The 11,281-nt window shown below is 49.8% G+C and overlaps 1 protein-coding gene across 1 annotated transcript in view; it reads right to left on the bottom strand.

The window, feature by feature from the left end:
* MRPL23 (mitochondrial ribosomal protein L23) overlaps positions 1-11,281 on the bottom strand; it is an 18,808-nt gene that overhangs the window by 6,474 nt on the left and 1,053 nt on the right. The window contains exon 3 of the mRNA XM_029957222.1: positions 736-796. Within this exon, the coding sequence (XP_029813082.1) occupies positions 736-796 (61 nt within the window). The remainder of the gene's footprint in view (positions 1-735; positions 797-11,281) is intronic.

Here is an 11,281-nt window from a genome sequence, read left to right as displayed (position 1 = left end):
ACCTACCCAATCGCCCCGCCCACTGTGTCGCCCCTCCCATCTCCCCCTCTCACCACTTTGGCCTGCGCCAAGGCGCCCCTGTCCAGTAAACCTGTCGCCCTGCCCCGTACACCTGCCCCATCGCCCCTCCCACTGCCTCGCCACGCCCACTATCCTGCCCACTGTCCTCCCCACATCTCGCCCACCGCACTTGCAGCACTTACTGCACCTGACGCACTCTGACTCACCTTCTGTCTCACCATCCCTGACCCACGTCTCTACCCCACTGTTTCTGCCCCACCCACTGTTCTCCACCCGCTCACCTGGACCCTACTCGGCCTGAACTCCCTGTCCTGCACACCCTGTAAGAGCCCAGAATCCCTCATGTCCCTGGGTCCCTCCCAAGTCCTGCACACCCTCCCGGTATCCAGACCGCGTCTTGCCCCAGCCCTCTCCTACCCTCCCCATGCCTCACAGCACGTCCTTAGTCCGCATGTCCCGCCCTCCACACCCCTCTACACCCCGCACGACCCCACAGCAACTGTAGGCCATGCCCAGCCAGCTATGGTTGGAGATGGAGGAACGTCCAGGTGGGTGGCCCTTGTCTAAGGCCCCTATCTCCTTCTGGCTGTGGTGGCTTCGTCCCCTCCAGGATCTCGAGCTCCAGGGCCCCTTACAGCCCTTCTGGCCAGCACCAGGCTGCTCTCCCCATCTACTGTGACTCTTCCCCCTTACAGCTTCCCACACAGCCCTCACCCGGGGGACCCCCTACTCCGTAGGGCACGTCTGGGACCCTCCCCACCAGCAGCATGCAGACCTACGGGGGGCACCAGGCTGCAGCCCCCAGGCCCCACTCTTCCCCGGTTTCCTGTGCCCCATGGCTTTGGCCGTTCGTCAATCCCTTTAGCTGCCTCTCCCCCACCAGACTGGCCTGTTCTGTTTGTGCCAATGACAATTTCAATGTTCCTCAGAGCCAGGAGGGCAAGAGGGGACTGTCAGCGATCTGCGGGGAGAAGAGGGGCTCCAGGAAGTAAGAGGGCCTTGCCTCCAGGGTGGGGGGGACCACCGATAGGCAGCAAGGAGGCTGGACCAGCTGGCTGTCCCAGGCTTAGGCAAGGAGGGCCTGGGTCATGGGGAGGGGCTGGGGCGCCCTCCTCTGCATGTTCAGCATAAGTGGGTTCACCTAGGATGAAAGGCTAAAGATGAGTGGACACTAGGGGCGTTAGCTGAGACAGTCCCCTGCCGGCTGGGGCGGCCCAGAGAAGGACGGGGCTCCAGGCCCTCCGTAGGAAGAAGTCAGTGGGGAGGGGGCATGCTGGGCGCAGGGAGAGCGATGGAGCTGGAGAACGGGGGTCTCGGGGCCAGGACACTCTGGTCAGCCCCGACTCTGGTCATATTGGCACAACAAGACACGATGTTGGGTGTGCTGTGCCCTCAGAGACGTGGCAGGAAGGCCGGCCCACCGGTGGGTGTGGCTGATGGGGGGAGGCAGTCAGCCCACTCTGATGGGTTGGGGGGCACCTGCTGCTCCAAGGAGAGGGGTCACATCTGAGCAGGCAGCTGAGGGTCCTCAGGGAGGGTGGGGGCAGGAATGTGGTCTCCTGGGGGCAGACCCCTCCACCCTCAGTCCCCTTCTCTCTTGATTATCTGCCAGTGGGATTGTTCCCCATCAGGCCTGGGATTTCTGGGCATAGAGGCTGGTTTTACCCCCAGGTTGCAAGGCCAGGGGGGGGCCTGCGTGCACCTTCTCCCCTCCTCCCTCCCTGGTGTCATCAGACCTCCCCCGTCACTGACAGCATGCCGTCCCGGGGTGGGGTTGCCACATAAAATGGAGAATTCTCAGTTAAATTTCAAGCTCTGATAACTGTTTTTTTTTTAATTTTTTAAATCTTTACTTATTTCTGAGAGGCAGAGAGAGACAGAGTCCCAGTGGGGAAGGAGCAGAGAGAGATGGAGACACAGAATCCGAAGCAGGCTCCAGGCTCAACGTGGGGCTCGAACCCACAGACTGGAGATCATGACCTGAGGCGAAGTCAGCACTCAACTGACTGAGCCACACAGGCGCCCCTTGTTTTGTTTTTAATAGACATTAGTTTTCAGAGCAATTCAGGTTTCTGGGAAAATTGCACAGAAAATACCAGAAATTCTAGCACATACCCCTCCCCTCCCCCACCAGTTGTGATTTTTGTTAGCCAGCTGCACTAGCCGCTACATTTGTTACAGCTGATGGAGCAATACTGACACATTACTATTGACTCAGGTCCATGGTTGACATTAGGATTCATTCTTTTTTTTTCTTTTTACTGTTTTTATTTATTTTAGAGAAAGAGGGAGACAGCATGAGCAGGGGAGGGTCAGAGAGAGAGAGGGAGACCTAGAATCTGAAGAATCTGTTGCCTTTTCAGATTGGCTTCTTTCACTCGGTAAGATCCCCTTAAGGGTCCTCCCTGTCTTTTCAAGGCTTTAATAGCTCATTTCTTTTTAGTATTGATAGTTTTCGCTTGTGGGGAGGGACCACCCTTATCCATCCACCTCCCGAAGGGGATCTGGCGCTTCTAAGTTGAGGCGATTATGAACAAAGCGGCCGTTCGCGTCCGTGCGCAAGTTTTTGCGTGAACGTAAGTTCTCGGGTCCTGTGGGTGAATCCGGGGAGCACCGTGGCTGGAGCCTGTGGTGAGAGCGTGCGGGTTTCGCGGGAACCCACGGTCCTTCTCCCAGGGCGGCGGCGCCGGCTGCCTTCCCAAGCCGCGGAGAGAGTCACTGCTGTCCCCTCCTCTGTCGGCACTTAGTGCTGCCAGTGTTTTGGACTCGGGCCACTCGGATAGGTGTGTAGGAACACACTTCTGTCTTTACAGAGAGGGTGACAGAGGGTCAGGTGCCCTTCACGCAGGTGATGAGGGGCTTCTGAGGACCAAGGGTCTACCCACCAGACCTTTCCACATGCTCCCCGCTCTCGCTTGAAAGGCCGCTCCTCAGTGAGGCTCTCTGACTCCTCCTTTCAAATTGCAGTCCCCTCCACCTCCTGTCACCCTCCCCACAGGCGTCTCCAAGAGCATCTGACGTATGTCACTTGTTGACTTGGGGACAATAACCACAGAGGCCGAGGGTTTGTCGGTTTAGTGCTTTTGCCCATCCGAGTCCTCAACCCCTGGAAAGATGCTGGATGCATAGTAGCTCCCCGAAAATACAGGCGGGGCGAATGAAGGGGTGCATGGGTGAGGGAGTGCACGCATGGCCTCTCTCCTGCCCCCCACCTCTCATCTGCAGCCCGAAGTCCCCTCCAAGCTCACCTTGGCCTTCCCCTGTAGCCCAGGGTCTCCCACGCCCTCTGAAAAAAGCCCCGTCTCCCCAGCCCCGCCTGGAAAGTCCAGCCTGTGTGCCCCCTCGCTGGGTCTGACCCCCTGTGCTGGGCCCCCACCAGGGCCCTGGGCTCGGGGAGCCCCCGCACTGTGTGAGGGTCCCCCAGGGGGCAGGCAGGGCGTGGGCCCTCCTTATGGTGGGTCCCGGCTTTGGGCCCCCAAGCAGGCCACAGTCCCCAGAGCCGGTGTCCCCTGGCCAGCAAACGGGTCCAGGTCGGCAGGACACACGAGGGCACCGTGTGGTGGGTGTACCTTCACGGCCGGGCTCTGGGACTCCGCCCCGTGGGCCCCGAGGTTCCTCCCCAGGAGTCCCTGTTCCAAGCCTGTCTGGCTGCTCCCCCCGCCCCCACGCCCCCATCCCCGGCCCTTGTTCCTGGAGCTGCGTCTCTGCCCGGGCCTGGCATTTAGCAGGAAACATCGGGAGCCTTTGCAAACCTGGGCACGTGTCCGCATTACCCTCACGGTTACAAGTGTCTGCCTCTCTCGTGCAGGTCATTTCTGGTCTGCTTATGTCTCTTGCTCATCCTTTCACCATGAGGGTGTGCTGTGGGCCGAATCCTGTCCCTCCCAAGGTCATGGGTTGGAGTCCTGACCCCCAGGACCCCAGGATGCAGCCGTATCTGGAGACGGTGATTACAGAGGTGATTAAAGTAACATGGGACACTGGCGAGGGTCCTGATCCCTTGGGACCAGGGTCCTTGTAAGAAGAGGGATCAGGACACAGACACACACAGAGGGATGACCCCGTGAGGACACGGGGAGGACGGTCATCCACACACAAGGAGGACCCAACCCCTTGCCCCTAAAATCATCCTCGGACCCTGGCAGTCCCTTCCCTCCTCCCTCCCTGTGACCCTCCCCACCCCCATCGAGCAGCCAATGGCCTGGCTAGCTTGTGTTTTCTGGAGTTTTCAGTAAATGGAAGCATATAGTTTCTCCTCTGTCCTGTCTGGCTTCCTGCTCCCAGCGTGACTGTTTTGGGGTCCATGCGTGCCGCCGTGCGTCTCCATCTGCATCCCTCCGGATCGCCGTGGTATGGGGAGACCAAAGTTTGCTTATGCATTCACCTGTTGATGGACGTTTGGGTTGTTTCCAGTTTTTTGACGATTAAAATAAAGCTGTTATTTGCATTCATGTGAAAGTCTTTGTGAGGACAAACATTTTAATTTTCTCGTGGGGAAATGCCTGGTCATAATGACCGCGGCACATGGCAGGTGAATGTTTAACTCCTTGAGAAAAAAGACACTGCCCGGCCACGGCGTCTCCCCCTTGTACCAGTGACGTGAGTGCCCCTTGCGTTCTGCTCAGTGGTTCACATGGTTGGGCTTTTCGGCAGTAGCCACTCTCATCGGTGGTGTCCTGTGGGTTTATGTTGCATTTCGCCAATGACTATCAGTGTCGTGCGTCTTCGCACATGCTTATTTGCTATCCCTGTATCTTGTTTAGTGAGGTTCCCACCCTTTGGCCCATTTTAAAAAATTGGGTGGTTTGCTTTCTTATTCCTGAGTTGTCAGAGTCATTTCCATACCCTGGATCGGCCCTTTGTGAGACGTGCGTTTGGTAAAGGTTTTCTCCCAGATGTTTTCATTCTCTTTACAGCGAAATACATTGACATTTGAAGAGCAAATTCTGAAGATTTTTGCTGCATTTCAATTCATCAATATTTTTGTTTTTTAGGGCTTGTGCCTTTGGTATTATGTCTTGGAAATCTTTGCTGATCCATATTCACAACAGGGTTCTCCTGTGTGTTTATAGTCCTGGCTTTACATTTAGTCTATGATGCATTTTGAGTTAATTTTGTCTGTGGTGTGACATGTGAGTTAAAATAACCCTCTTCCTCCTCCTCGTCCTCCTCCTCTACCTTTTTCTTCTTGTGTGCGGATATCCACTTGCTTCAGCGTGATGTGTTGGAAGAGCTATCATTTATGCTTATAGGTGGGTTTACTTCTAGACTATTTTACTCTGTAGCTCTATTTGAATATCTTTATACCAAGATCACCCTGTTTTGGTTACTCTAGACTTATCCTAGTTCTCAGAATGTTAGCCTGACTTTATTCTTTGTCAGGGTTATTTTGGCTCCTCTGGGATCTTTGCATTTCCATATGAATAGTCTTATGAATTTCTATATTTAAAAAACCTGCTGGGTTTTGACTGGGACTGCATTGAATCCATAGGCCAAACTCAGGGAGCGTGGGCATCTTACAGGTGTTGAATGAGCCTTCCAATCCATGAATATTGTATACCTCTCTGTTCATCCAAGACTTTAACTCCTCTTGGCAGTGTTTCATATTTTCAACATGTAGCTCTTCCACACCATTTTCAGGTGTATCCCTATTTTTTGGACACTATTAGGATGTGGTGTTTTTAAATGTCAGTGTCTGATGGTTCATTGCTATTTTACAGAGGTTCAGCTGACTTTGTCTGGCGGCCTTGTATCTGGAAGCCTTGCTAAACCCACTTGTCATTCTTGTAGCTTTTCCTTTAGATTTCATTGGATTAGATGATCCAGTCAACTGTGAATAAAGCAGTTTTCCCTCCCCCCCCCCCCACCTATAATTCCTGGTGCCTTTGTCTTGCCTAATTGCACCAGCAAGAAACTCCAGTACAATGTGAAATGCAAGTGGTGAGCAGACATGCTTGTCTTGCTCCTGCCTTTGGCGAGAAGTCTTTGTCTTTCACCATTAGATGCCCATCATTAGGAGTTCCCTCTATTCCTGGTTTGCTGAAAACTTTCCTTTCTTTAAATCAGAAATGGATGTTGAATTTTGTCAAAATTCTACTTCTGCATCTATTGAGATGATCCTGTAGCTTTTATTTTTTTAGTTTGTTAAAATGGTGAAGAACTCTGATTGTTTTGAATGTTATACAAATCCTATGTTGCAGGGATAAAGCACGCTTGGCCATGGTATGTAATCCATTTTATACAGTGTTGAATTCTACCTGCTAAAATTTTACTTAGAATTTTTTTCATGAATGTTTATCCAGGATAGTGGTCAATAATTCTCTTGTATTGTCTTTGGTTTTGGTATCAGGAGAATGCTGGCCTTATAAAATGAGTTGGAAAGTATTCCATCCTCTTCAACTGTTTTTTTAGAGGGGCACCTGGGTGGCTCGGGCAATTAAACATCTGACTCTTGATTTCAGCTCAGATCATGATTTCAGCAAGGTTGGTGGGGTTGAGTCCCACATCAGGCTTGGCACAGAGCCTGCTTGGGATTCTCTCTCTCCCTCTCTCTCTGCCTCTCCCCCTCTCATGCTCTGGCTCTCTCTGTATCAAAAATAAATAAAACACAAAAAAAATTTACAAAAAATTTGTGGGCGTGAGATTGTTCATAAATTCCCTTATTATTCTTTTATCTTTTAACCATCTGTACAATCTGTAGTGATGTCACCTTCCTCATTCCTGGTTTTGGTAATTCCTGTTTCTCTCTCTCTTTCTGTCTTCCTCTCTCTCTTTCTCTTTTCCTGATTAAGTTGATTAGAGTTTTGCCAATTTTTATTGATGTTCTAAAAAAACAAATTTTTATTTTATTTTTATTTATTTTTTACATTTATTTATTTATTTATTTTGAGGGGGGGAGAGAGAGAGAGAGAATGCACGCGCACAGGGGAGGGGCACAGAGAGAGGAAGAGAGATAATCCCAAGCAGGGGCTCAAATTCATGAACCATGAGATCATGACCTGAGCCAAAACCAAGAGTGGCCGCTTAACCCAGTGAGCCCTCCGGGTGCCTCACATTTGATTTCTAAAATCTTTTTCTATTATTTTTGTTTTCTATTTTAATCACTTCCACTTGATCTGTATTATTTCCTTTCTTGTGCTTACTTGGGTTTAATTAGCATTTACTTTTAGTTTTTACTTAAGGTGGGAGCTGAGGTTATTGACTTGAGATCTTTCTTTTTTTTCTATGGTGGATATTTGGTGGTGTAAATTTTGCCCTCAATACATTTCCCTTAGGCTGCACTTTCATTTGCATTCAGTTGACAATGCTTCCTAATTGCCTTTTTGATTTTTCTTTGACTCATGAATTATTTAGAAGTGTGTTATTTAGATTTCAAACATTTGAGAATTTTCCAAGGACCTTTCTGTTATTAATTTCTAGCTTCGTTTCACTATGGTCAGAGAATATACCTTATGTGACTTGAATCCTTCTCAACGTATTAAATTTTGTCTTATGGCCCAGAACATGGTCTGTACAGGCAAATCATGTGTCTTTGAGTGGAGTGTTCTATACATGCCAGGCAAGTCAAGCTGGCTGGCAGTATTGTTCAAGTCTCCTGTGTCCTTGCTGATTTTGTGCCCACTTGCTAGATTAATTGTTGAGAGAAGGTGTTGACATCTTTGACCAGGACTGTGGATTTGTCTGTCTCCTTTCAGTTCTGTCAGTTATTGCTTCATGTAACTCTGTCATTGCTTTTAACCAGTTGGTATGTTTGTTTGTTAAAATGTGTTCCTTGGGGCACTGGGGGGCTCAGTCAGTTAAACGTCCAATTTCGGCTCAGGTCATGATCTCATGGTTCGTGGGTTCAAGCCCCGCGTCGGGCTCTGTGCTGACAGCTCGGAGCCTGGAGCCTGTTTCTGATTCTGTGTCTCCCTCTCTCTCTGCCCCTCTCTCACTCGCACTCTGTCTCTCTCTCTCTGCCTCTCAAAAATAAATAAAATATTTAAAAAATTTTTAAATATATACCCGGAAGGAAGCATATAGGTAGGCAGCATATAATGAGGTCTTGCTTTTTAAGTCTAATATGATCAGCTCAGCCTCTTAACGGGGGTGTTTAGATCATTTACATTTACTGTGCTTATCGGCGTGGCTGGCTGTGAGTTAATCATCTCGTTACTTACTTTCTGTTCATCTCACCAATTCTTTCTACCCCTTTCCTCTTCTTCTGCCTTCTTTTGAATTCATCAAGAGATTGTTATTCCCTTTTGTCTCCTCTGTTGGCGTTCTAGCTGTGACCCAACCATAGTTGGGTTTTTGTTACAGTGTTAACTTATCACCGTTGGTTTTTGATTGGGTTTTCTCCTCCTTACGAGTCACATTCTCTGATTTCTTTGCCTGTCTGATAAGTTTTGATCAGACGCCAGACATGTGAATCTCCTCTCAGTGGGTGTGGGGTCTTTTTATGTTTCTACCAATGTTCCAGAGCTTTGTTCTGAGATGTAGTTAAGTTACCTGGACACATTTTGATCCTTTCTGGTCTTTTTCTGACTTGCAGGGCAGATCTGGAGTCAGGCTCCATTACGTGTCCGGGGCCAATTGTTCCTGCTGCTGAGGCAAGACACTTCTGATGCCCAATGCCCCACGAATTACCCACTTTTCTAGCCTGGCTGCTGCGAGCAGACCTTCTTCCCAGCCCTGTGAGGACCGCAGGCACGGGCCTCTCCAGTCCAGCCATGGACGCTTTCGGTCCAGAGTGTGCCCCGCCGCCGGTCTCCCGGGTTCTCTCCCTGGACGTGCCCTCCTCTGTGGTCCTCGGGCCCATGACCCCTTGTTGCCCCGGTCTCCCCAGACCCTCAGCTCTGTCTTGTCCACTCAGAATTCCTGACGGAGGTCTCCACAGGCCCCCCTTCCTGCACCGAGGCCTGGAAACTCTCCCAAAAGAAGCCAACTAAGCAATGGTAGGACTCAACCCTGCTTCCCGTCTGCCTGGAACCACAGGGGTTCGCTGCCTGATGCCCATTGTCTTGAAAACCATTGTTTTGTGTATTTCTCTTGGTTTTCTTTTTTTCTTTTTGGGTTGTTTCAGGCAGGAGGATAAATCTGGCCCCTGTTGCTTCATCTTGGCTAGAAGAGAAATCTGCCTTTTGATGAACATTTTTGTTATACTGAAACGTAAAATTTCCAAGGAATGAAATTTACTGAGCTTCACCTTCTTTTCCCTGATGCTTCCATTGCTTGTGAGCTTAGAAAATGCTCCCCAGCAGGAAAGCCGACACACACGTACCTACATTTCTCTCTAGCTTTAGTTTTAACAATTTTTCTCATGCTGAGGGCTAACTCTCCTGGCGTGTGTTTCGGTATTTGGCGTGCAGTGAAAATCAGTCTCACTGCCTTTTCTCCTCCACACGCACATCTGATTTTCCCAACCCCCATTATTAAACCTCTCACCACCCCCCTCTCTTTGACTGAGATGCTTCCAGATGCTTGTGTATGCACGATATCGTGCTGGTAAATATGGTAGATTTGGGTGAAATCTTACAACCTCCCAGAGCAGAGGCCATGAGCTTCCAGTCCATGCTGTGCGGTTAAGTCCCCTGCTCAGTGGCTGTGTGACCTCGGGACCTGGCGTAACCCATTCTGGGCGTCAGTTTGCTCTTCTGGAAAATGCACATGATGAGAATATTTGTCTCTTTGGTCACTGCGAGCGCCGCATGAGGAAACTAAGAGAAGCTTCGCTGGACCGAGGGGCGACAGAGAGCCCTCCGCACGGATCAGCTCTAGTATCTTCTCTTTGGAAATCTGCTCTTAATTTTCAAAATTTTCTTAGCTATTCCTGCCTATTTTCCCTTCTCCATGAATCTGAGGTTCATCTTGCCAACCACCTCCCCACCCCTGGCTCACCCCTCTCTCGCAAATAAATCCTATTCGAATTTTGGTTGAAAATCTGGCAAACCTATACATTAATTTGGGAAGAACTGATTTTTTTTTTATAAACTTCCTTCTCAAGAACAAGTTGTGTGTTTTTCTTTCTTTCTCTCTCTTTTTTCAAAGTTCATTTTTATGTTTCTCATTAAACTTTGTCGTTCTTTTCCTAAGAGGGTTATGGCTAAGTATTTTACACTCTTTGTTTTGTTTTGTTTGAGAATAATATTTTTATTCCACTTTATCTTCTCACTGGTCATTGCTAGAAAATAATAAAAATGTTGATTTAAAATATGTATTTTGCGTCTGGCAACTTTCCTGAGTTCTCTCGTTTATTCTGAAGGCTCTTCCGCTGACTCTCCTGGGGCTCCGAGGAATGTGGTCGTTTGGTTTCCTCCTTTCCAGAAGTTATACATCTTATTTCCGTCTAGCGTCTCCCTCACTGTCCTCAGTGTCCAGCCCGGGCTGGAGCGTAATGGGAAAAGCAGGCCTTCTCATTCGGTTCCTGTCTTGGACTGAAATGCTTCGTGTTCCACCGCCGAGCGCAGAAAAAGGAAGTGCTTATTTATAGTTTTCTATAGTTTCTTGAGCCTTTGTTTTGTTCTCAGAAATAAGGATTGATTTTTGGCAAGTGCCCTGCCTCCGATGTTTAACAATGATGAACTGTTTCAGATGCACCAGAAGGTATAAATAAGAATAGGAAGAACCTGCGTCTACCCACCCACCACTTGGCTTCAGAAATAAAATATGAGGAACCCTGTCTCGGTGCTCTGGGTCCCCCCTTCACAATAAAGCCCCCTGGAGAGGGGCTATTCATCTGAAATGTGTGTTCCTCACATCTGCGCATAAGTGATGTCTTTTCATACTTTTTTTTAAAGTTTATCTATGGGGGGAGGGAGAGAGAAAGAGAGAGAGAGAATGAGTGGGGGAGGAGCAGAGAGAGCGGGAGAGCGAGCAAATCCCAGGCAGGCTCCGCAGTGTCAGCACAGAGCCCAGCGCGGGGCTTGAACTCCCAAACCAAGAGGTCATGACCTGGGCCGAAATCAAGAGTTGGATGCTTAATGGACTGAGCCCCCCGACCCCTTTGTTTTCATAGTTTTAAAAATGCTCTGTAAGTGATTTTCTTCCTTTCGCAACGACCCATCGCCCCCAGTGCTGTATTTTCAGTGTCGCCGGTGGTCCCGTCTCCCAGCCACGCTCAGTGCGCTCAGGAGCCCACCGCCGTTTGCCTGCTGCCGTCCTCTGGGTGGAGGCCCCGCCTTTCCGTGGGGGCCAACAGTAATCTGTGGGGGGGGGGGGCGGCCCTGGCGTGCCTCCTTGAGTTGACCAGTGCCGCGGGGTCGTCTCTGCACCAGGGCCC

This window comes from Suricata suricatta, chromosome 11 (genome assembly GCF_006229205.1).
Source record: "Suricata suricatta isolate VVHF042 chromosome 11, meerkat_22Aug2017_6uvM2_HiC, whole genome shotgun sequence".
NCBI classification, from domain to species: domain Eukaryota; kingdom Metazoa; phylum Chordata; class Mammalia; order Carnivora; family Herpestidae; genus Suricata; species Suricata suricatta.
The sequence above is the reverse complement of the archived record's forward strand: the minus strand, read 5'-3'. Positions and strand labels throughout refer to the sequence as shown.